The sequence below is a fragment of the Muscardinus avellanarius genome (assembly GCF_963383645.1).
Source record: "Muscardinus avellanarius genome assembly, chromosome: X".
Lineage (NCBI taxonomy): Eukaryota > Metazoa > Chordata > Mammalia > Rodentia > Gliridae > Muscardinus > Muscardinus avellanarius.
Window position 1 is genome coordinate 131,232,548 of NC_137792.1, and position 27,016 is coordinate 131,259,563.

Below are 27,016 nucleotides of genomic sequence, written 5' to 3' on the forward strand. Positions count from 1 at the left end.
CTGAGACCCAGTCAAAGTCTTTTGATCCATATCAAGACCCTCTTTCCTTTAGCCTTTTTTCAAATGACCTCATGTGAAGGAGGCTCTCTTTTCCAGCTATATCATCTATTTCACTCCAAACTCTTAGCCTAGGATTGAACCCACAGGGGATGCAGCCCACTCTCAGAAAGAAAAGCCTGGAAATGGGACTTGTACAAGCTTTAGATTTGGTTTCTAGGCTCTTTGGTCACAATAATCTAAAATCTGGTGTTAGCTTCCAGTTACTACCAGGAAATACCTGAGGCAGTTAACTTACAAAGAGAAAAGGTTTATTTTGACTCACAGTTTTGAGGTTTCCTGCCCAAGATCAAATGACTCCATCACTTTGGGCCTCTGACAAGGAACATCATGGTGGGAATGTGTGGTGGAGCAAACTGTTTTTCTCACTAGGTAGGAAGCAAAGAGAAAGGTAAGAAGATAAGATCCCACAATACCCTTCAAGGGCATGCCACCTAAGGGTCTCCTTCAATCCTCTGCCTCTTAAATGTTCATGAAAGTTCTGAATATGGCCACCCTGGGGACCAAACTTTTAACGCATGGACCTTTGTGGACATTCATGCAAAACATAACAGATAGGATATTCTGAGGTCCTAGTTATCTAGAGCATGATCTAGAACCACAAGAGTGAATACCCCCAAGCAGGCACATCTTTCCCCAGGGCTCTTCATATATGGAGAAGATAGCATAGAGATAGCTAAAGGCTAACCTTCTAGTGTGGGACATGGGGCAGAGACCTGGTTCAGCATGCACTTTTAAAATACTTACTATATGCCAGACACTATTCTAAGCACTATATATGTATTAATTTATGTAACTAAAGTAATTTTGACTTTCTTTTTTCTCGCTATAAAAAGATAGAAGGTGTGGTAGAGAACACCTATAATCCTGGTACTTGGGAGGCTGGGATGGGAGGATTGCAAATTCGAGGCAAGCATGTTGGGAACTTAGCTAGACTCTGTTTAAAAAAATAAAAATGACTGGGAGGGTAGCTTAGAGGTAGAATACCCCCTGGATTCAATCCCCAGCCCCCTCCTAAAAGAGATCTAAGTTACCTTCTTAAAAGAAAACAGAAGCATTAAGAATAAAGTTAAATTACATTTAAAAATCTCACTCTGTTCCAGGATCCTTTTTAAGTTTTACAATTGCATCCCAGTCCACCTGGCTCCTCTGAGAGCTAAGACAAGAAGTAGAAAAGTTCAGGAGCTCAAGAAAAATAGATGAAACCCCCTCCTAGTAATCAGAGAACTGCGAATAACATTTTTCCCTCTGGGATAGGCAATAACAGAAAAGACTGACATAGCCAAATGTAGAAGGGAGGGAGTAGAGGGCGGGCCCGCATCTGCCGCGCTTTTGGTGGGAGTGGAAATTGGGGACCGGAGCTCATTGGTGACGTAGGTCTCATGTGACCAGGAGTCGACGTGTGCAGAAGTCCTGCTAGTCTGGTCCTTGTTCCTGTCCTGGTACCAGTTTCCTTCAGCAGCTCGGTGGCTGTGCTGGAGGCCACGGAAGGAGTCGACTTGCTGGAATTTTGCAGGTCGGTATAAGAACGTCGCCTGGGGGTCTCTAGTATGGGGTTAGTCTAAGGTAGAGACTTGAGGGAGTTCCAATCAAGTCTGTCCTTCCATGTCTACCTCCAGGTCTGAAGGAAATAATGACCCTCCGAACTAGGTGTTCGGAGAGGATAAGGAAACCTGTCAGAGTTTAAAAATAATCATCCGGCGAGATCTCGGATTTCTTTCCCCTCACCCACCCTGGCCCCCAACCCCGCCTTGGTCTTAGAGATATTTTTGGATAATCTGCTTTCCCCACTCCCTAAGTCGATGAGAAACACTAACTTACGCTACAGAGAGGGGGTGAAATAAAGAAAACAAAAGATGGGAAACTTTCCATAACTGAGACCTTAGATGAGAAGCTACTACTAATCCTCGGTCTACTCCGGGGCTGGTTGGCCCACCAAACGCTCGCCCCCCCCCACCCCCACCCCCACCCCCGTCTCTTTTCTCTTCTCTCCTGGTCTGCAGGTCTGTTCCTTGACTCGTCCAAGGCCTCAAAAGTAGGAGGGAGAAACTGACGGGGTCTGTGCTAGGTAAGTGGAGGGAACCTTCGAAGGACTCTAGGAATGGGTTGGGAGTGGGCAAGGGCGGGATAGAGATCGCAAGCCCTACACAGCCCCTTCTCCCTTCCCATCGCCCCCCATCCCAGCCGACCTACTCCGTTCTGGGAGGGTGTGGGGAGGAAGAAAGGACTGGGGAGGGCGGGGAGGCGGGGCGGCGGGAAGGAGGGAAGGAGGGCCTTGGCGGAGGGAGGGACCAGAGAGAAGGAAGGCGGTGGAAAGTGGAGGTGAGAGGGGGAGGTGTCCGGGAAGCCCAGATTGCTGCCTGAGCTTCTCAGGTGAAAGCTATCTGATGATGTCAGCTCCGAATTAAAAAAAAAAAAAAAAAAGCAAATGCGTTTACAGTGCTGAGCACCTGTGCCTTCACCAAGCCTGTGACTTGCTGTTTCCTCCTTGCTTTTTAAGGGTACATTCAAAGAGAAATAACTCGGAGAAAAGAAAAAGAAGCACAAGATGAAACCCTCTCAAAAAATTGGAGCACCAGAAAATGAGAATGAACCAAAGCTCGAAGAAGAGGCAAAGCCCGAGGAAAAGCCAGAGGAGAAGGAAGAAGCAGAGGAGGAAAAAACCGAGGAAACTTTCAGAGAAAGGCTGATTCAATCCCTTCAGGAGTTTAAGGAAGATATACACAATAGGCACTTGAGCAGTGAAGACATGTTTAGGGAAGTGGATGAAATTGACGAGATAAGGAGAGTGAGAAACAAACTTATAGTGATGCGTTGGAGGGTTAATCGAAACCATCCTTACCCCTATTTAATGTAGTTGGCCTTGATTTCTATTTTATCTGACATTAACCTTACCATCTGGTTTTACTTTTATTAGCATTTTCCTATATATCTATATCTTTCTACTTTTAAACTGTTGTTTTTGCTGATTTTACATGTATCTCTTGTTATCTAGATCTCGTGGTTTATTGTATTTTGAACCTATGTACAAGTCTCTGCCTTTAAATAGCTTTACTCATTTGTAAAAAAAAAAGGGTTTCATATAAAATGAAACAAAAGTTACTTAGTAATATGTGAATATCATATTTTTGAAAAGTAAGAACATTTGTATATTACATGTATGCACATAAAAACTTGTGAAGGATGAAAGACAAAAAGTACAGTCTCATAGTGGGATTATGAATTTTTCTTCTGCTTATTTGTATTTTCCATATTTCTAAAATGAACACCCATTATTGTTGCTACAATCAATAAAAGTTTATAACTAAAAAAGAGGCAACCAACATTTATCAGTTTATTTCTAAAAGTACCAGGGTACTTAATATTTGTTAGCAAATATTAGAAGCAAATGTGAACTTCAAAGTACCAACAGACCACTTAGATCGAAAGTTAAATTTTACACCTCTTATCTTTAAAACAGACATAATCTCACGGGAAACTTGTGGGGGCCAAATGAGGTAATGACAGAACTGTTTGACAGAGCTTTGCCTCCTCCATCTGTTCCTGCAGGATCCAAACTCCCCTAAAGATTTGTTTCAGCTATTTGGCAGGATGGAGAAAGTAGTTCTTACCTGTGGTTAAAAACCAATGGAGGCAACTATTAGGTGGATGCCACCTTTATGTTTTCTCCTATGCCTACCCAGTCTCCCATCCACCTGCCCTTGTGGATGGGTAACCTGGGAATTACAGCTCCTTCCAGATCCTACATATTTTCTGCTCCTATCCCTACAATGTGCTAGAATTCTCAAGTAGTGAATCCCAAAATATGCCTTTGAAATACCTAGTGGGCTGAATCCTCAGACTGCTTCTATAGAAAGGGGAAGACTGTCCATCTATTTAATTTAGATAGATAATATGTAATGCCACTTGGGACATTATGGCAACTGGAATTTTAACCTCTTCCCCTTATAAGGCTGGAAGTTGGGCCAAACCCAAGTCTGAAAAGCAGAGGTATCCTTTAGTTCGAATTGTTGCCCTGAATCAAGATGCCATTTTACCTTCCTGATTCCTATATCCTTAGGGTGAGTGATCTTGCCTGGAAGACTGGTGAAAGGCCCTTCTCACCAGTTCAACAAGTCTAGGGGTATGTACATTTCAAAGAAAGATCATTTGAGAAGGGTGCTATGCTACAGGCCTGTAATCCAAATACCACAGATATTGGAGGTTCAAGGCCAGCCTCACCAACTTACAAAGGGCCTCTTTCAAAATAAAAATGGCTAGAGGTAGAATGATACTGGGTTCAATACCCAGTACCAAGAGAAAAATAAAGGGAGATCAAAGTCAAATATAATAATAAGCCCAATCCCTGACTGTAAATAGATGAAAGTGTCAGGTAATATGTGCCAGTTGTGTGTTACTTTCCTCTCTGATGGTTTTTTGGAGGTCCTCATGTTTCCAGACCATACTTCAAGGTTTCTCTGCCTCCAACACAATGACTAGGCCGTCCTGGACAAACATATCTGAAAGAAGATGACTGTTTCCTTTGCAGGTGAAAGCTCTAGACTTTCTTTCCCTGTTTTTCCTTCTCAGGGAGCCTTGAAGGGAACTTTGTATTAAGAACAAGAATACTATGCAAACCAGTCTCTGAAAGTGAAGGGCTGTATGTTTTTTCTCACATTTGGAAATAAATATCTCTATAGAGAAATTGAGAAACAAAAGATACTTTGGAATAATGAGAAGAGATTCCAGCAAAATATTAGATTAAAGGAGGGAGGTAGGAAGGCTTGATGAAGGAAACAGTTCAAATAATGCATATACAAAGTACATACACAAAGTTACCAACAGCAATCTTAATAACATGTATAGCGCCAGGTGTGGTGGAGCACACTTTTATACTAGAGCTTGGGAGGCTGAGACAGGAGGACTGCACAAGTTCAAAGCCAGCCTCAGCTACTTAGTGAGGCTTTCAGCAATGTAGTGAGACCTTGTTTCCAAATAAAGTATAAAATAGGTCTGGGAGTATAGCCTGGAAGTAGGAGAGCCCCTGGATTCCACCCCCAGTACCACACACACACAAAAAGATTTAAAAAAAAAACATATACAGGAAGGGATCAGGGATCTGGAGGGAAACATAATAAGTGCTGTGTGCATGTATGTTCTTATCACTCTGATCCTCAGTATGATGTGTGATTACAATGCACCAATAAAAGTATATAGAATAAAGTCACTAACTAGAAACACTAGTTGTGGTAGTCATTGACTCAGATATGACTGCTCTGGATGTAATCAGATAATTTGAAGAAGGGCCTGATAGTAGGGGGATATGATTACAGATAGTGCACAGATATTTTAAATAGTAAGGTCCATGTATTTATTTGAATGCATATTAATAAGCAATTTCAGTTTAAAGCAAATGATAATTTAGGGTGGAGTTATAACATTTTCTTTTAAAAATGTAGTTTGAGTCAGTTTGAACATTAAATAGAACTCAATATTAATAGCATGGGTGGTACACAGATATGGCAAAAAAAAATCTTTCTGCTAGGAAACATTTCCCTAGTATAATTGTTGTAGGAATAATATCTGCAAACACCTGCCAAGAACTATGCAGAATCTGAGGTTTTAACCTACTTAGAAGCTAACATAAGTTAGCCTGCTACTGTTTAATGGACGCTGGCAGAAGACACTCAACTCCTGGGTCAGAGACTAAGGACATTATTACAATAAAAGCAGTAGCCAGAGCTTCTTGCTAGTTTATATTGTCTCCCTTTGGTTCCCACGTCCTATGAGCCAACATAGGGCCCATGATGAATGCTTGAACATGCCATGCTTTGCATTGCAGGATAGAAACCCTGAGTTTGGGGAATTTGCATTTTCATAGTAAGCAGAAATTTGCCTGCTTTGTGTCCAGGGAAAGATATTATCCCACCCTTCAAGGTTACTTGCTGCAAACAACTGAAAAATGATCTGCTTGGGTAAAGAGTGGTCAGGGCCTTGCATTCTTGGCATACTCAGTAAGAACATGCAGGGACACTCAGAGCCTTTGGCAGATTGCCTCTTCCAATAACAGTTTTCTCTGTATAATAAATCCTAATGTCAATGGCAAGTCTGAAAATATTCAATTTTTGATTTTTGAGGAACTCAAAAGTTACATGAAGACACAGCTACCATGATATCACAAAATAAAAGAGGCAGAAGTGCAATGCCATTGGATTCATCGGGACATTAATGATTCATGCAAGTTTTTTCACCAGGAAACTGAAGAGAGTGTGTGTTTGAAAGTCAGCCCCAGATCTCATACACACATAATCATCATAACCTCTATAAAAAGCAAAGGCTAAGAGAAAAGTCATTGTGTTCTCTCTGCAGGAAGAGTCCAAAGTGGGGTAAAGGTCAGAAGAGGGGAATCCCACTAACATAAAATCACCCTAAAGCAGTTATTTGATATTTTGACACTAGCATTTTGCAATACCTTCAGAAAAACATGTTATCCCTTGATGGATAACTTAATTGGGTATGGGACATGATTTCATGTACTTATTGGCCATTTTTATCTTTTAGGGGGAGTAGAAATTAAATCCAGGAGTGTTCTACCTACAAGCTACACCCCAACCCTTTTTATTTTTTCATGTTGAAACAGGGTCTTGCTGATTTGCTGAGGGCCTTGCTAAGCTGCTGGAGATAATTTCAAACCTGTGACCCTCCTATCTTGGCCTCCCAAGTATTGGGATTATAAGCATGTGCCACCTTGCCTGGCACCCATTTGTATATATTTACTTTGATAAATATCTATTCAAGCCGGGTGTGGTTGCGCAGGTGTGTAATCCCAGCATTTGGGAGGCTGAGACAGGAGGATCACGGTTCACTGACAGCCTCAGCTACTTAGGCCATTTGCAGCTCAGTGAGACCCTGCTTCAAAATTTAAAAATTAAATAAAATAAAAATAGGGCTGGGGGCATAGCCCAGAGGTAGAATGCTCCAGGGCTCCATACGCAATACCGGGAAAAAAATATCAATTCAAACATTTTGTCCCCATCCTCCTTACTATTTTCAAGTAGTGTGGTAAAGTAGCACTTACAAGAATGAGGTAGGCTGAAGATGTAGCTAAGTGGTCAGCAGATGTCTAACATGCACAAGTCCCTGGGTTTTATCCTTAGTCTCACAAAAATAAATAAAGGAATGAGGGAGTTTTTTAATTTATATGTTCATCATGCACTGTTAAAAGAAAAATGAAGAACATGAGGTATGGTATCATATACACACACATCCACAAATACTACGATTTAAGCCCCTTAGTTTGCCAAAAGGAGAAATAATTTTGCTTTAAGTAGTAGTTTGGTATCTCACCAGGCCTCCTGCCTCCTTGTTGTTTAAGAAAATAACTAAATTTTTCCCTAATGAGTTTTCTTACTATCCTTGATTAAAACTGTCAAATTAGTTCTTAGATTTACACAGAGTCCTTCCCTTCCATGAATTCTGATTCCTTTTCCAGATGTTATATTATTAACCTATTATTTTAGAAACAGAAAATGAGGCTTAGACAAGTCCATGTAGCTATTAAATAGAACATCTGCCTACAGTCAAAGCACTCTCTTAACCATTGCCCTGAAATAGCTGGTATTTAGTTACTAGTATGGACAGTTCAACAGTGCTGTGCTAAAGAAATTCTATCAGTTCCTCAAAGCTACATGCCTTTTCTTTTTTGTGTGTGTGATACTGGGGATGGAACCCAGGGGCCTTCTACCTCCAGGCTACACCCCTAGATCTATTTTATGTTTTTATTTGGAGACAGGGTCTCACAAAGTTGCTGAGAGTCTCATTAAGTAGTTAAGGCTGGCTTCGAACATGCACTATCCTCCCATCACAGCCTCTCAAGTGCTGGGATGACAAGCTTGTGCCACCACACCCTGGCACTACATACCCTTTCAACTTCTGGCCTTGGTTCTCATATTTCTTGTCATGATGTGGATGCGGGTTGGAAAAGAATTTCCAAAATGAATAGTAAAGGCATATACATATTTCATTAATAAGAAAGCATTTGCATTAGTACTCGGGTATCAAGCCCTAGATGTGATTGCCAGACTGTCCTCCAAAGCATGAGGAATGGGGATGAGAGTTGCTTACCTTGGAAAGAGCCCCAGGACTGCTCTAGGGAAGAGTTGTAAGACTTCTCCCAGAAGACCATGTTGAAGCAGAGGGAAGAACTCTTGCGTTTTAAAAATATTTTAGTACCAGGGCATTCTACCCTGGGATCACCACTTCAGCCCTACTTTTATGTTTTGATGATGATGATGATGATGATGATGATGATGATGATGATGATGTGTGTTGCTAGGGACTGAATCCAGACGGAATTTTATTTATTTGGAAACAGGGTCTCACTAGGCTGATGAGAATCTCACTACTTACTGAAGCTGTTCTCAAACCTGCGATCCTCCCAAGTACTGGGATTACAGGAATGGGCCAGTATGCCCTGCTTTTAATTTTTTTTTTACTTTGAAATAGAGTATTACTAAGTTGCTGAGACAGACCTGAAACCTGCAATCCTCCAGTTTCAGCCTCCCCAATACTAGGATTATAGGTGTATGCCACCACACCCAGCTGAGGTACCCTCTTTGTTTTTGTTTGTTTGTTTGCTGTTTTTTGGTGGTACTGGGGTGGAATCCAGAGGCTTTCTACCTCTGGGCTATATTCCCAGACCTATTTTATATTTTATTTGGAAACAGGGTCTCACTAAGTTGCTGAGAGCCTCACTAAGTACTGGAGGCTGGCTCCGAACCTACGCGATCCTCCTGTCTCAGCCTCCCAAGCGCAGGGATTACAAGCATGCACACCATGCCCAGCTGAGGTACCCTCTTTGTAGCACATTTTGCTGAGCCTGTAGTGTATGTCACTGTTTGGGGCCTTTAAGGCAGGAAGGGGTTATATTATCCTATTTATAATGTAGCTGGGCATGTGATCAGGACGTATCCTTTGTAACATAGCAGATGGAACTCTTTGGGGCCTGTGGTGAGTGATTGTTCTCAGGGCTCTCTTAAAGCCCCCCTTGGCTGCCTTCCAAAGTTAAGCAAGGCACCATAGTTCTCCCTGCCTGGAAATGAACTAGCCCTTGCTAGATAAGCCACAACTATCTTCTACTGGGGATGTGCATGTGTATGTGTGTATGTGTGTGTTCATGTATGTAGACCTGAGGGAATAAATCCAGGGGTGCTCTACCTCTGACCTACACCCACAACAGTTTTTAGATTTTTTTTAAATTTTGGAACAGAGTCTCACTAAATTGCTGAGGCCCTTGCTGAATTGCTTAGGCTCGCCTCCAACCTGTGATTCTCCTGTCTCAGCCTCCCAAGTACTGAGATTATAGATATGTAAGAAAAGAATGGTTTAGACTTGTAAATATGTATTTTTTCTGCAGCTCTGAAGCATTTATCAAGGACCTGAGAGCCATTCCTAAGAATGTAACAAGAATAAGACCCTCTGTCTGCAAGACTCCACAGGAGAACAGAATCCTAACTTCAAATTTTACCAGTCAACAAACAGAGCTGGCCTAATCTCACAATAACTAACCCTTTGTACACTTTCCTTCTCTGACTCTGAGCCCCCATGCTCTTCCTTCGTTACTGGCTTTAAAATCACGAATTCTGGAGTGCTGTAAGTCTCCTACTTGTTTTGCTACAGATAACACTCTGATTGTGGGTCATGATGATAGGTTGCCATAAAGGTCCCTAAACTCTATCCTTGGGAAGGCAGATTTGAGACTGGGGTCTCCCACCTCCATGCTTGGCCGCCTTGCAAATAAACTCTCTTTCACGAAACTCATTGGTTCAGTGATTGGCATACTGTATAGCAGGCAAAACAGGTATGATTCAGTAAAAAAATTTCTTCAACCAACCCCTTATATACTTAACCTGGAGAACTACTACTTATCCATCCCAGAACAGATGCTACTTCTTTTTTTATAACACCTTTTTTGAGATATAATCCACATACCAAACAATTCACTTTCTTAAAGTATACAATTCCATGATCTTCAGTACATTCACAGATATATGCAACCATCATCATAATCATTTTATTTTTTATTTTATTTATTTATTTATTTTTGGTGGTACTGGAGGCGGAACCCAGAGGCTTTCTACCTCCGGGCTATACTCCCAGACCTTTTTTATATTTTATTTGGAAACAGGGTCTCACTAGGTTGCTGAGAGCCTCACTAAGTAGCTGAAGCTGGCTTCAAACCCATGCGATCCTCCTGTCTCAGCCTCCCAAGCGCGGGGATTACAAGCGTGCACCACCATGCCCAGCCATCATAATCATTTTAGTACATTTTTATCAAGAAAAAAAGCACTATAACCTTAATATGAAACTCTATGCTCTGTCCCCTGGCCCTAAAGGAACACTAATCTACCTTCTGTCTCTATAGTTTTCCCTAGCCTGTAATATAAAATATGCTATCTCATGACTGTCTTCTTTCATTTAGCATAATATATTCAAAGTTCATCCATGTTAGAGCATATATCAATACCTCATTCCTTTCTGTTTTCAAATATTATTCTATTGTCTGCTTAGTCCACATTTCGGATATATATACTAGCAAGGGTATGGAACTATAGAATCTCCCATTCATTGCTAGTGGGAATACAAAGTGGTACAGCAACCTTGGAAGATATTTCGGCAGTTTCTTATAAAGTTAAACATAATATTGCCATATGATTTATAGATATCTTTTTCTCTGCTGTCCTGCATCTCATCACTGTCACAGGTAATTTCTGTCGCTTTTTAGTAATTATCCAAATAAACTGGAAACTTATGTCTACACAAAAACCTACACATAGATTTTTCTAGCAGTTTTATTAATAATTACAAAGACTGTGGCAGCAACAAAGATGTCTTTCAATAAGTAATTGGATAGACTGAGGTATATCTATACAATGGAATATTATTTAGCACTAAATAGAAATGAACCATTAATCCATGAAAAAGCATAAAGGAGGCTGGGGATATAGGCAAGAGCACTTGCCTAGCATGCACAAGTAACTGGGTTCAATCCTCAGCACTGAAAAATAAATGAATAAATAATAAAAGATGTGGAGGAATCTTTTTTTTTTTTTTTTGGTGGTACTCAGGGTGGAATCCAGGGGCTTTCTACCTCCAGGCTATCCTCCCAGACCTATTTTACATTTTATTTAGAAACAGGGTCTCACTAAGTTGCGGAGAGCCTCACTAAGTACCTGAGGCTGGCTTTGAACTTGTGCGATCCTCCTGTCTCAGCCTCCCAAGCACAAGGATTATAAGCGTTCACCACCATGCCCAGCTGTGGAGGAATCTTAAGTGCATGTTACTAAGTAAAATAACCAATATTAAAAGACAACATATTATATAATTCTATATGTGATAATCTGGAAAAGGTAAACTATGAGATAGTAAAAATATTGGTGGCTTCCAAGGGTTGGGGACAAGGTGGAGTTAAAGGTAGAGCACAGAGGGTTTTAAGAACAATGGAAATTATCTGCATGATACTATAATGGTGAGTACATGTTCTTAAACACTTCAAAACACATAGAATTGTCAACACCAAGAGTAAACATGAATGTGAACCATGGACTTTAGCGATAATGATGTGTCAGTGTAGATTCATCAACTGTAACAAATGTACCACTCTGATTTCAAAGGTTGACGGTTGAGGAGGCTGTATGTGTGTAGGATCAGGGGACAGATGAGAGTTTTCTATAATTACTACTTGAATTCTTATGAATCTAAAATTGCTCAAAATTATGTTTATTATTTAAGAGTTTCTCTTTATCTCTAATAATTTTTTGTTGTACAGTCTATTTTTATGGTCTATTTTATATCAAATAGCACTCCACCTTTCTCATGATTGTTATTGCATAATATAATTTTACCCTCTTACTTTCAATCTATTTGTATCTTTGAAACTAATGTGTGCCTGCTGTAGGAAAAATGTGATTAGATCTTGATTTTTTGTCCAGTGTAACAATTTCTTTTGGGTTTTTGTTTTTGTTTGCTTTTTTATTTTTTTGTGGTACTGGGCATGGAACCCAGGGGCATTCTACCTCCAAGCTACACCCCCAGCTCTATTTTTTATTCTATTTTATTTTGAAAAAGGGTCTCACTAAGTTGCAAAGGGCCACACTAAGTAGCTGAGGCTATCTGCGAACTGAGATCCCCTTGTCTCAGCCTCCCAAATGTTGGGATTACAAGCATGCGCCACCATGCCCGGCCGAATGGGTTTTGTTTTGTTTTTGTTTTTGTTTCTTGGGTTTTTTTTTTGTGGTACTGGGGTTCCTGGAAACCCTTCTATCTCTGGGCTACACTCCCAGACACCTATTTTTTATTTTTTATTTTGAAACAGGGTCTCTTAAGCCAGCGCAGCTGGCTTCAAACCTGTGCGATCCTCCTGTCTCCGCCTCCCAAGCGTAGGGATTACAAGCGTGCGACATCACGCCCGGCTGAATGGAAGGTTTTAGTGAAGTCTATTTCCTCAACCTGAAGCCTTATGCCTCTTATGTTACTCATCAGAGAATCAAATTGTTTGTTATGCTCACAGTAACTCTTAATGACAATATTATTTGAATGATGATGGTTTAATAGGGCCTTAGTCTTTCTCTAACTCTTCTCAGCTCTTAGGGTTCTCTAATTGCTAGACTGTTTTAGTATTTTCAGTAATGCCTGTGGCCATCAATTGCTTTGAAGATTAATTCAATCAAATTTTGCTCCTGTGAAAGCTCTGTTCCAAAGTAAATGTTTAATATTTGTTCTGACCCCAGGAGGGCTCTCACCAGACCTCTCCTTTTTTGGGTCTTTTTTAAAATCTAGTTAAGACAACAGTAAACTTCAGCCTTTCACCAAATCTGTTCATCGTTTTCCGGTTGCCCCCACTGCAGCATCCACTGTTTTTGGAGCACCACTGGTCTGAAACTCTCCATACTCTGTTGCATGCAAATGAAGTAGCTCTCTTGGGAAATATTAGAAGGCATGTACTTTTTTTTGTGGTACTGGGGTTCCTGGAAACCCTTCTACCTCCGGGCTACACTCCCAGACCTATTTTTATGCTTTTTATTTGGAAACAGGGTCTCTTAAGCCAGTGCTGCTGGCTTTGAACCTGCGTGATCCTCCTGTCTCTGTCACGCCCGGCCTAGAAGGCATATGCTTTTTGACTTGCTTATCTTACCAGGAAAAATCCCTGAGCTGGGGCTTTGGCTCTGGAGGTAGGGACAGTGGCAATCTTCCGAATAACATTCCTTCTTTACAAGCCGGGCATGGTGGTGCACACTTGTAATCCCTGCGCTTGGAAGGCTGAGACAGGAGGATCGAGCAGGTTTGAAGCCAGCCTCAGCTACATTCCTTCTTTAAGAGTTGACCTCTTGTTCACAGCCACACAATTCACAATTGCCAAACCATGGAACCAGCCAAGATGTCCACCAACAAATGAATGGATTACAAAACTATGGGATATGTACACTATGGAATTTTACTCAGCCATAAAGAAGAACAAAATTACATCATTTTCAGGGAAATGGATGGAACTGGAGAACATTATGCTAAGTGAGATTAGTCTGTCACAAAAAGTAAGAAATCAGATGTTCTCCCTAATATGTGGATGCTAGGGAGAAAGAGGGTCAGAAGGGGAACTCTAGACAAGGAAGAATAAACCATCACAGATGAGCAAATAAGGTGACTTAACCGAGGTGGATCAGAGGGGGAAGAGGGAAATATCCTAACGTACATGATGTACATTCACAAACATATCAAAATCAATCAGAAGCCAGGTGTGGTGGCACACGCTTGTAATCCCAGCATTTGGGAGGCTGAGACGGGAGGATTGCAGTTGCAGACAGCCTCAGCTACTTAGTGAGGCCCTCTGCAACTCAGTGAAACCCTGTTTCCAAATAAAGAATAAAAAAATAGAACAGGGGGTATAGCTTGGAGGTTGAATGGCCCTGGGTTCCATCCCCAGACCCGCAAAAAAAAAAAAAAAAAGTCAATCAGTAAGCCAAACAGGGGGAAGGGGGAGGGGGGATGGGGTGGGAATTGGGGAAGGGCTAAATAAGTGATGTGTGCATGTATGCCTCCACCATCTTGTACCCCACTAAGATGCATGAGTACAATGCACCAATAAACAATTTTAAGAGTTGACCTCTTGGTGGAGGGGAAACAGCAGTCTAAGGTCCTCTCAGCTTACTTTTTTCAACCTAAAACACCAACCCAGCTTTGTAGGAAATAAGAAAATTTGTTCTAAGCCAAATGTGAGTGAACGTGTATTCAAGTTACCATAAACAACATATTATACCGTGGAAAAAGTTACATAAACTTTCATAACCACAGAACAAAGAAGATCACAAATCAGTACATTTACCAAATACATTGGTGAGGGCATCAGGTGGGTGGGCCACGGCAAAGTAGGGAAATCTTTTTTATAGGTTTCAGATATAGCATTCTCAGCTTTGGACTTGATGGAGGCTAGAGGTCTGCTAAGCTTAGTGATACATTCCAAGAATTTTACCTAATAGTCACAAGGATGTTTGGTCAGGTACAGAGGCCAAAAGTAAATAGACATCAAAGGAACTGAGATAACACATTTAGTTCTGGGCCTACAGCATTCCATCTCCCCAGGATCACAATGTTCTACTCAGCCAGGGACAAGCAGTCTGCAGAATTTTTAAAACATGTGGGACTTCTTCATATAACTTTAATCCTACAGTTCTCATATTGTTGAGCTATGCCTTCAAAGCCAGAGTAGGGATAATTAGAGCCCCAGCATTCTCAGTGGTTCCACACTCAAGGGACAACCTCCATTTCATCAATGGAGGCTGGATGGAAGAAGAGAATCCCCACCTCTCAACTACATTTGGCCAAAATTTAGCCTCAGCCACAGGTTTGGAGTCAGAATGGCAAATGCTGGTGACATGCTATTTTTTCTGGAAACAAAGCCCCTGACAAGACACTGCAAGGAGAGTAAACCCCTGTTCTTGTCTGCTACTTAAGAGTAAGGTTGAGCAGGGCGTGATGGCACATGCTTGTAATCCCAGCACTCGGGAGGCTGAGACCTGGAAGATTGCGGTTCGCGGACAGCCTCAGCTACTAAGTGAGGCCCTCTGCAACTCAGTGAGACCCGGTTTCAAAATAAAGAATAAAAAATAGGGCAGAGGGTGTAGCTCGTAAGTCGAATGCCCCTGGGTTCCATCCCCAGACCTGCAAAAAAAGAGTAAGGCTGATGTGGGAGGGAAGAGGAGGGGAAAAGGCTAGGTCAGATGCCACAGATGCTCATCTTTCTTATGGGGTTTCTATGAATTTTCCTGAATAGTTGTTTCTTTTCAATATGTACACTTAAGATAATTTATAGAGACTTTAAATTATTGGTTATTTTATTTTGTTTTATATAAATTTTACCAGTTTTGCTAAAGAGCAGGACCAGAGAGCTCTTCCTGCTTTTATGCCTCAAATCAATCTCATCAATCTCCTAGACATGACTTCTCCCCAGAGGACTTCATTAGCACCTGGATTAGGTACTCTTACTCTATGTTCCAAGTTCGTCTTGAAGGTTTACCATATACAACTTCTGGGTTCCTCCCATAAAATCATGAGCTCCATGAAAATATGAAGGATACTTCTGCCACATTCTCTTTTATCTCCAGGATCTTGCGTGGCACATAGTAGACACTCAATAACTACTGATGAAAATGTGTATTTCTTATATTCCAATTAAGTAGAAAGAACTATAACCTGTAACTCAGAATTTCTAAACATGGTTTTGAGATTAAAAGGTGGATATGGACAGGCAATGCCTAGCCAAAAAGGTGCTCAAACAATACCAATAAGTATTGAATAAAAGAATGAATGAAATATAGACTTGGCACTTAGTAAATGAAACCGAGTAATAGATTAAGAGCATAAATTTAGGAACTGGACTATAGTAGTGTGAATTCCTATTCTGCTACTTCCTGTTGCTCAACCTCACTGTCCTGCAACTCATTTATTTGTAAAGTGGGTAGTAATAGTAGCACCTGCCTAATAGGGTTGTTGAGAGAATAAAATATATTAAACTTTTCTGAGGGATAACTTATATCTAAACCATAACAGTTATTAACTGGGGCTGCTCAAGTACTTTAATACTTCTATCCATTACAAATTTTTATTTTGTGGTTACCATGGGGTTTACATAAAACATAGTTATAACAGCTATTTAAGATGATAATAATTTAACTGAACACATAAAATAACTCTTTTTACTCTCTTCTATGACACTTTTTTTTTTTTTGCGGTACTGGGGATTGAACCCAGAGGCTTTTTATCTCAAAGATAAACCTCCAGTCTTATCTTTTATTCTTTATTTTTGAAACAGGTCTAATTAAGTTGCAGAGGGCCTCACTAAGTAGCTGAGGCTGGCCATGAACCTGTGATCCTCCTGTCTCAGCTTCCCAAGTACTAGAATTACAAGCATGTGCCACCACACCTGGCTCACATTTTACTTTTGTTGTCATAATTTATGCTTATATTAAATAACTTGATTTACTAATTCCACAATTGTATATTTCAAAATATTATACTAAATAAATTTACATAAATGTTACTTATCAATTAAAAATAAGTATTTAAAAAAAACAAGTGGGGATAAAAGATTTCTTTCCTAGAAGTCAATAGCCTTTATTAAGATGGCTATACTTCTAAGAATCTTGTTTGGTGACCTGAGCATGCTTCTTAATTTGTCTAGGTCTTAGTTTCTCAATTTATAAAATAAGGTTCTTAGGGGAGTGGTGAGTTGGCCTGGTCTACCCTCCCCCCTCATGCCATTTTGGCATGGGGCTATAACTATTTTCTGTATTTCTATTTTCTGTATTTCTATCTTTTTAATAAACTTCTTTTTCTGTATTTCTACTTTCTGTATTTCTATCTTTTTTAATAAACTTCTTTTTCTGTATTTCTATTTTCTGTATTTCTATTTTTTTTTTTTTTTTTGGTGGTACTGGGGGTGGAACCCAGGGACTTTCTACCTCCAGGCTATACTCCCAGACCTATTTTATATTTTTTTAAATTTGGAAACAGGGTCTCACTGAGTTGCCAAGAGCCTCACTAACTAGCTGAGGCTGGCTTCGAACCCATGCAATCCTCCTGTGTCAGCCTCCCAAGTGCTGGGATTACAAGCATGCGCCACCACACCCGGCTTGTATTTCTATCTTTTTAATAAACTTCTTTAAATCTTCGAAAAAAATTAATATATAAAATAAAATAAGGTTCTTAGACTAAAATATTTCTAAAGTCCCAATTTTGATACAATTTGTCCCAATTGTGAAGGTTTAGGACTTTACATCATAAAGTTCCTACCCTATAAATCCAAAATTAGGTAAAGGCACAGAAAACATGACTATAAAATCAACTGTTCTATATGCCTACTAATCCATTATTTTGGCCTCATAATTTATCTTATTCTCCTATTTCTAACTCTTTCTAATGACTTTGCATATTAGAACTCAATCATTCCATAGGTGAATGAATATGTTAAACTTTTTTCTAGTAAAAATATTTTCTTAGAAATCCTTAAGGTAGGAATGAGGAGAACAAGACTGTGGAAATTTTAAATTTAGATGAGTCAATTATTTTTACCTAACAATTGTAACCATACAAGTGTCACTGATGAATCGATTTCTCTATTTAGCTAAAGGACAAGAAATGGATGGTAAGATGCATGGCTGCAGATTATTTGGCACTTCTTCCAGTAAATGAGGAATCTATATTCCCTCTAATTAAATCTTTGAAGAGATTTTATGATAGCTCCAATGAGTGGAGTACAGTAGGACTGGTTATGTGATATGACTTCCAAGGCCTGGTCATAAAAGGACATGTAGCTTCCATCATATTTACAGAGAATATTTGCTTTTGAAACCCTGAGATAACCATGTTGGATGCTACATGTGGATTCTGTGGTTGATAGTCCCATACATACCCGTCCCTTTGTCATTTCAATTTCAGCTGTTATAATACACGGCTGCTTGTGTCATCTTGAAGTTTTCAACTTATTAAACTCAGTATTATGACTCAGTATTACTGAGTCATACTCTCTAGGTTTCAGACACTGTGGAGTATAAAAGAGCAATCCTTACTGTGTGCTTTCTGAATCCCAGATTCACAGAATCTATAAGTATCATTTACAGTTTACACACCAAGGAATTTTAGGGTGTTTCTTTATCCATGAAGAGATGATCGAAAGAGTCACCTGTTGTGCTGCAAGTGAAAATCACAGACATACAACAGCCATGAAGCCAATGTGAAATCGAGTCAACCAAATAGAGTTCGGAAAGTAGGAGAAAATGTGAAAAAATGAATTCAATGTTCCAAATTAGCAGCTCGCTTTTGGGGAATGAACTTCATATAAACATTTGTGCTTCTGATACCTCTTGAAGGATAAAAAGCCATATTCAACAACCATGGGCTTGAATTGCCTTATGACTAAAATTAACAAGAGGTGAGCAGAGGCCATCTCATCTTTTTTTCTTTTTTTGTGCTAGGGAGTAAATCCAGGGTATTTTATCTCTGAACTACACTCTGGCTCTTTTTTACTTCTGATTTTTCTAAGTTGCTGAGGGCCTCATTAAGTTGCTGACGCTGACCTCGAACCTGTGATCCTCCTGTCTCAACTTCCCAAGTATTTGGATTATAAGCATGTACCACCACAACCGATGAGGCCACCTCATTTTGATAGGGAATGTACTCCCTACTTCAACCACATTCTCTCTCTTCCATCTTCACTCATATATGTTATCTCTGACCTTATTCATTGCAACTCCTGAATTAATAAACCATACTGGAGCCGGGCGTGGTGGTTCACGCTTGTAATCCCAGCATTTGGGAGGCTGAGACCAGAGGATCACGGTTCGTGGACAGCCTCAGCTACTTAGTGAGGCCCTCCACAACTTAATGAGACCCTCTTTCAGAATAAGGAATAAAAAATAGGGCAGGGGGTGTAGCTCAGAGGCCGAATGCCCCTGGGTTCCATCCCCAGACCTGCAAACAAAACAACAACAAAAACAAAAAAAACAAAAGCATAATATTCAGGAAGAATCCTTTCTTTTTAAAAATAAATTTTGGAAACAGGCTAATACAGTATGTTTCAAAAGTGATGTTCTCATGCGGAGCCCAGAGAAAATATTTTCTGTGTGGTACAGGTCAACATAAACAAGGAAGCTTTTGTTTCTGCAGGATGAAGCACTGCATTCAAAAATGAAAATGCAAAGCCGGGCGTGGTGGCGCACGCTTGTAATCTCAGCATTCGGGAGGCTGAGACCAGAGGATCGAAATTCGTGGCCAGCCTCAGCTACTTAGTGAGGCTCTCTGTAACTCAGTGAGACCTTGTTTCAAGATATAAGAATAAAGGGCAGTGGTGAGTTGGCCTGGGCCACCCTTCCCCCTCATGCCATTTTGGCATGGGGCTGTAACTATTTTCTGTATTTCTATTTTCTGTATTTCTATCTTTCTAATAAACTTCTTTGAATCTTCAAAAACAAAAACAAAAGATAAAAGAATTAAAAATAGGGCAGGGGGTGTAACTCGGAGGTCGAATACCCCTGGGTTCCATCCCCAGACTCGCAAAAAAAAAAAAAAAAAAAAAAAAAAAGAAAATTCAAAATTGCTAATTTTGGAGGATGTTGGTTTTCTTGAGAATGAAATAATGAGAAATATATACAAACCACTCCACCTGGGAGGGGGTTAGGAAAAAGCATGAGGTGGAGAATAAGAGAGAAGGCAAAAATGGCTAAAGCCTAGACCTGGGATGGGAGGGGGCAGTGGTGGAGGATGACACAGACCCTCCCTAGTAACCATAAAAGGGCCAACTCCAACCACAAGACCCACAAGACAGTGATGCCACTTGTGGGCCCTCAGATTGGAGAGCACCAAGGAGAATGACAAGCGGTGCACACCCGGGCAGGCTCACAGACAGGCGGGAAACGGTAAGTGAGAGAGCAGTAGCAGGGGGCGCGCGGGGGGGAGGGGGGCTTCTACTACACACAGCGCTCGAGACGAGGGGGGGGGGTTGGGGAGGCGCGCGCTCCGCGGTGACGCACGGCCCTCACGTGACCCGGATCTGCAGAGCGACGCAGCCTTCGGTGCAGCCGTCACTCGCGTCTGGCCACCAGCTCCCCGCTGCCCTGCGCACGGCGGGCTGGCATCGGGCCCGGGGGAAGCGGAGCAGGTAAGGGCCCCGGGCCCGGGCGCCGCAGCGGCCAGGCGGGCAGCAGCTTGCCGAACCCCGGCGGGCGGGCGCAGGGTAGCAGAGCAGCCGGCCGGCCCCGCAGCTTTCTCCACGCACCAGCATTATTGCGCACAAAAATAGCAGCTCCCGGACATGGGGGTGCTGAGACGTTTGGGGTCCAGAGGGAGGGGCACCAGAGCCAGAAGAGCGCAGGGAGATCACCCTGGGATCGCTGCAGGAAAACCACGAACGCTGCGGGGGCGGGGCGGGGGGAGCGGAGACTTGGGGCGCGGTGGGGAAGGGGCCCAGGGCAGCGGCGACGCCGAGCCCTCGCCCTCGGCCTCCGCAGCCCCCCGACCCCCCCTCCCACCCGGCTTGTCTGCAGGTCTGCGAGGCCGAGTGTCGCGGCGGCCAGAATCCCGAGGAACCGGAGGCGACAAGGATAGGCCCAGGTCGGTGGGTGCGCGGGGCAGGGCTCGGGGGGAGCCGGGGAGAGCGCAGGTTGAAACCCCCACAACCCTACCTCCCTCAGTTCTCCCCATCCCCCTTTCCACCTCATCCTCGTCCTCCATTTTGGTGCCTGCTGAGCTGAGGGAAAGAATCCTGGGAAAGGAAAAAATGGTGGGCTTTGGGGGAGGGAGGAAAGAGGAGAGAGCTGGAGGGAGGGGCTCGAATGGGAGGCCCCTAGAGGGCGCATGGAGCTTCTAAGGAGGGAAAAAATGAAATTATTTTTTAAAAAACCTTCGTTATCAGGAATCTGAATCCCGCAGGTCAGTGCACCAAGCATTCAGTCCTTGTCCTTGTCTTACTTGTGTTCAAAGAAAAACAACCAGAAAAAAATCTCATCATGGCAAATATCCACCAGGAAAACGAAGAAATGGAGCAGCCCATGCAGAATGCAGAGGAAAACCGCCCTTTGGGAGGGGGAGAAGGCCGCCAGCCTGCAGGAAATAACCTTCGGGCACAGGCCCGCCGACTTGCCCCTAATTTTCGTTGGGCCATTCCCAATAGGCAGATTAATGATGGGATGGGTGGAGATGGAGATGACATGGAAATGTTTATGGAGGAGATGAGAGAAATCAGGAGAAAGCTTAGGGAGCTGCAGTTGAGGAATTGTCTGCGCATTCTTATGGGGGAGCTCTCTAATCACCATGACCATCATGATGAATTCTGCCTTATGCCTTGACTTCTGTCATTTTCCACGAGATAAATACTGTGATTCCCACTGTTTACCTTTTCCTTGCATTTTCCTGATATGCCTTTATTGATTCATTTGCTGTGAACCTTATGTTATTTCCATGTGTCAGGTGGGTCTTGTGTTGCCAGCTTTTAAATGGTTACCTCTGCACCCAGTCCAAGTTTCTGTCAGCAGTAGAATTTTCCCATTTGCATGAAAAATGTTAATAAAGCATTTAAAAAGCAATCTAAACGTTTATTACTGTCTCAGCAAAAGTGTGTGTATGTGTTATATATATATATATATATATATATAAGCATAACATATATGACATATATACATATAACCAAAAAACCCTGAAATACACCAGAGTGATAATTGGGGCACACTTTTGTGTGGTATGTGGTAAAATGATAGATGGTCATTTTATGATTATATGGAGTTTGAGAAGCAAAAATAATTTTTCAGTAGGTTTATGAGTACAGTGCAGGCACATGATAATTATTGGCTTAAAGTTAAATGTAAGCTCTATATTGCAGATACGGTCTTTTAAAGAGTCCATTTTCTCTTCTGTGAAATAGGAGACAATGTCTCTAAGGTCTGCTGAGTGGAACAGGTGTATGGAATTGTTTAGAGTGGGCTCCTGTTCAGTTCCTCAACATTTAACAGGACCTAGTCCCCCATCAGGTACTTGGAGAGAACTGGAAAGTTTCCACCCATGCTCACAAATCCAGAGGGCAAACATTGGTGGGTTCTTCCATGTTGTGCCTCTGTTATTTGCAATCCTGCTCCTCTGATTACAATGTCAATTGGACATGGTTTCCCTCTGCTGAATTCTGTTCCAGTTCCTATTAGTGACACAACAGATAGTCCTCAAGGTAGCTAAACCCTGCTAACAGCACTGGAGTTACTAGTGAACCAAATCTCCCTGTTGACCTATACAGAGTGTGAAGAATGCCTTTATTAATAGCTTTAGAGTTAATATTTACCTAGGCAAATATCCCACGATTCTTGGGCTTGCACTGGTTCTTAGCAAAATAGCTCTTTCTGGCTTTATTTTTATGCCCCTCCTTTTCATATAACTTAGTGAATGCTGGCTGAGGAGATACATGTAGGGACCACCAAGTTGTACCCAGAGTGCATTACTGTAAATTTTCAGGACACAGACTAAAGGTTTTATTTTTGTCTGCCTTTCTACCTTTGGTATGTTTTTTCTCAAAGGAGACTTTAAGCAGGTCTGCCCAACCACACTTACCCAGACATATAAATAACATTGAGGGAACACATAATTGTTACAGCTGAACACATTTGTTACTTTACATCTCTATCCCATCACACCTGAACAAGAAGCTGCTTTGTAAGGTCTTAAAAACTATGTTAGCCAGGCCTGATGGCACACACCTGCAATCCCAGTACCTGGGAGGCTGAGACAGGATCATAGGTTCAAGGGTAGCCTCAGCAACTTAGCAAAAGTCTCAAAAGCGTATTATGACCCTGTTTCAAAATAAATAAAAAGGGCTTGGGGTCTAGCTCAGAGGTAGAACTGAGTTCAATACCCAGTACAAAAAAAACACACCTATGATTGATATTTGGTATTATGATTTCTATGTAAATATATGCCCTTTTCCAAACTGATTTTTGTCCAATTATCCTGGAACTCAAGTTTCTAATACAGTGCTAAAATAGTGGATATTAAATTATTAATTTTTTTCTGGGTCTGGGGATGAAACCCAGGGGCATTTGACCTCCCCCTGCCCTATTTTTTACTCTTTATTTTGAAACCGGGTCTCACAGAGTTGCAGAGGGCCTCACTAAGTAGCTGAGGCTGTCCGCGAACAGCGATCCTCCAGGTCTCAGCCTCCCGAATGCTGGGATTACAAGCGTGCGCCACCACGCCTGGCTAATTATTAATTATTTTGACTCATTAACTATAATGGAGTTGGGAACTCATGCAATACTGTTTGTAAGTGATTACCTAAGTGACCCAAGGCAGCTAACTACTTATCTGAAAAATATTACATTTAAGTAATAGCATAGAAAAGGAAGTCTCTAATCCAAAATCCATGAACTTTAAAAAAAATCTAATATAGCCCGCTGTGGTGGCGCACGCTTGTAATCCCCGCGCTTGAGAGACTGAGACAGGAGGATCACACAGGTTCGAAGCCAGCCTCAGCTACTTAGTGAAGCTCCTAGCAACTTAGTAAAAGCCTGTTTCCAATTAAAATACAAAATAGGTCTGGGAGTATAGCCCAGAGGTAGAAAGCCTCTGGGTTCCACCCCCGGTACCACCAAAAAAAAAAAATCTAATATATGTTAGTTTTTAGAAAAATAAACTTCTACTTGCATCATAATACCTAGGAATAATGTTTAAAATTCTTTTTTTCACACACAATGGAGTTTTACTTGGCCATAAAGAACAAAATCATGCCATTTGCAGGAAAATGAGTGCAACTAGAGAATATTATGCTGAGGTCATCCAGACACAGAAAATCAAGGGTCCCATGTTTTCTCATATGTGGAAGTTAGAAAATAGGAAAGGTGGCTGGGTGTGGTGGCGCACTCTTGTAATCCACGTGCTTGGGAGGCTGAGACAGGAGGATGGTGTGGGTTCAAAGCCAGCCTCAGCTGGCTTAAGAGACCCTGTTTCCAAATATAAAATATAAAATAGGTCCGGGAGCCCAGAGGTTTTCATCCCCACTACCACCAAAAAAAAAAAAAAAGAATATAGGAAAGGTGGAGGCCTTTAAAAAATTGAGAAGACCTGTCGAATAGGAGAAGGTGATTTGGGGGAGAAGGGAGAGAAAAGGAAAAGTGAGGCTTGAAGAAAAAAAAAAAACCAGACCAAGTATTGCTATGTTTGTATAGGAAAGAATCACTACCAATCCCACTATCATGTACACAAAAGGAACTACACTAAGAAATGTTGTGTGCATATATGAATGTAGCACTTTGAACCTCACTACAATGCACAACTACAGTACACCAATAAAAATTTTCAAATTTTAAAATAATTCCAACACTTGGTTTCACTTCCCACCCCTGACACACTGTTATCACCATCTGAATCAGAAATTATTGTTCTGACAGTTCCAAAGGTGATTTCATACATCTAAGTTTTTATAGCACAGGCAGAGAAAGAAACATTGGCAGAAATTGTTACAAACATTGAAGTCTGAAATATTTTACTCAATTCTACAATAAATATAATTTCCAAAACATAATATTTCTAAAGTAGGACTACATTGAAGCCAGGCATGGTGGAACACACTTGTAATTCCAGTACTTGGGAGGCTGAGACAGGAGTATTGCAGGTTTGTGGCCAGCCTTAGCTACTCAGTGAGGCCCTCCGCAACTTAGTGAGACCCTGTTTTAAAATAAAGAATAAAAAAATAGGCCTGAGGCCGGGCGTGGTGGTGCACGCTTGTAATCCCAGCGCTTGGGAGGCTGAGACAGGAGGATCGCACGGGTTCGAAGCCAGCCTCAGCTACTTAGTGAGGCCTTCAGCAACTTAGTGAGACCCTGTTTCCAAATAAAATATTTTAAAAAAAGGTCTGGGAGTATAGCCCAGAGGTAGAAAGCCTCTGGGTTCCACCCCCAGTACCACCAAAAAAAAAAAAAAAAAAAAAAATAGGCCTGAGGATCTAGCTCAGAGGTAGGATGCCACTGGATTCCATCCCCAGTAGTGCAATAAATAAATATAATGTAGGACTATATTAAATGAACAATGTATGTCAGGTGTGGTGGCACACACTTGTAATCCTCAGTACTGCAAAAATAAAAAAGAGTTGTGTTGGGATTGCACTGAAACTATTGATCATTTTGAGGAGAATAGACCTCTTACTAATACTGAGTCCATGAAGATAAGTCTCTCTATTTAGGTCTTTAACTTCAGCAATGTTTTGTAGTGTTTCATGTACAGGCATTGTATATCATTTGGCAGACTATTCCCAGTCATTTCATACTTCCTGATGCTATTGTAAATGGCAGTACTTTAATTACAATTTCTGGAAATTTTATTTTGACTTATCAGTAGGCAAATATTTAACAGTAGTAGTTGAAGAACTTTTAGATTGAAATCTCAAGCTCCTTACTCTATGGTGAAAGGGTTCTTGATGCTTAACGTGTGTTTGCTTGTGTTTCTGTGCCAGCTTCCAAAATCTATTGGCAATGTACAAAAACTTGGGAGAAAATGTCCTTAAATCAGTTCTACAGATGACCTTTAGAACAATCCATCACTAAAATACTTTGGTGGCTTTTGCCTTTATATGTGGTCAAAATTGAATCTGTTGAATCATGGAGGTTTTTCTTCTTTATTCCCCAGCGAACTACCTCAGTGAGTCACTAGAATCATGGGTGGTGAGGGAAAGGAAGTGAGGACATGCAAGTATATACATATGTATTAATGAGTATATTGCTGAAGTTACCAGATTGTTTATTGCAAGAGATCCCTAATGTTAATTACTGTGGTTATCTCATTCCTCATCAGTTCCTAGCACATATCAGGAACAAGATCATCATAGTTGTTCTAGTTTGGGAAATAGGGATACAAATGAATGCATAGGGCAATTTCATATGGGGTTTTGCAGTAGGAGGAAAATACATTATGCATTATGTCAGTGGGGAATTAAGAAAAGAGATCATTATAAAAGCAAAATATTAATAATGATCATAGTTATTATGCTTTTGAAAACTTAGCTTTTAAGATAATTTTGTGGATCACCAAAATGAATTCTTTAACCTTTTAGGAATACAGAATGCTTTTCCAAATGGGAATCAAATTGCTGTCTGTGCCTCAGATCTTACTATTTGAGAGATAGACCTCCTTAAGCCCTCTTTGGTAGTTGAGGCCAAAGGAGGTGCGACGGATTATCCAAAATCGCCTAGAGTTTGTGGGTTAGGGCTGACACTGTGGCCCAGGAATGTCTTGTGTCCCTTTCACTCAGCTAACTGTACATCAGACGGGGCATTAACCTTGTTCCTATGTGTAGCATATCACTTTTCAAAACTTAGGATACATGTTTCCCTGAGGTTAAGCTGAAGATAATATAAGACACTAAATACATTCACATAAAAGGAAATGAGCATTAATTTTCTTATTCAGTCCCAAACTCTACTGGGAGACGAAAAAAATTGCCTGAATCATAGAGAATGCATTCTTTTCTGTCTGAATTCCTCAGCAACATGCTGTGAGTTTTACATTCATTCTTGTCTATAATTATAGATCATTCGATCTAATTAGTGTGTGGTATTATGTTGTATGGATATATTACAATAAATATGTCTTTTTATGGAGTTCTGAGTATTTTCCAGTTTTTGACTTATTATGAATAAGGATTGTCCTGTATGTATCTTTGGATGGACATTTATTTTCATTTATGTTGGGCATGTACCTCCCCCAGATAGAAAGTAGAAAGTATATGTTCATATCACTTAGACACTGCTTGTTGGTGTCTAATTGATATGAACACTTGGGACTTTGGTGCCTTTTGTTGTTCCGATGGGCATGTCAAGAACCTCATTAAAGTTTTCATTTTTGTGTGTCTTAATTACTGTTTGATTTAACCCTGAAATTTTAAGTCTCTTTTAATATGAAGTTT

General features: G+C 41.0%; 2 protein-coding genes across 2 annotated transcripts; both read left to right on the plus strand.

Moving 5' to 3' along the window:
- Positions 1-2,605: 2,605 nt before the first annotated feature.
- On the plus strand, positions 2,606-2,914 carry TCEAL9 (transcription elongation factor A like 9; the record flags this gene model as incomplete). Its single annotated transcript, XM_080719646.1, has 1 exon — positions 2,606-2,914. One exon carries the CDS (start codon positions 2,606-2,608, stop codon positions 2,912-2,914), a length of 309 nt encoding a protein of 102 aa, XP_080575772.1.
- Positions 2,915-21,089: 18,175 nt separating this feature from the next.
- On the plus strand, positions 21,090-21,428 carry BEX3 (brain expressed X-linked 3; the record flags this gene model as incomplete). Its single annotated transcript, XM_080718352.1, has 1 exon — positions 21,090-21,428. The coding sequence occupies one exon, from the start codon at positions 21,090-21,092 to the stop codon at positions 21,426-21,428; it is 339 nt and encodes a 112-aa protein (XP_080574478.1).
- Between the last annotated feature and the right edge of the window lie 5,588 nt (positions 21,429-27,016).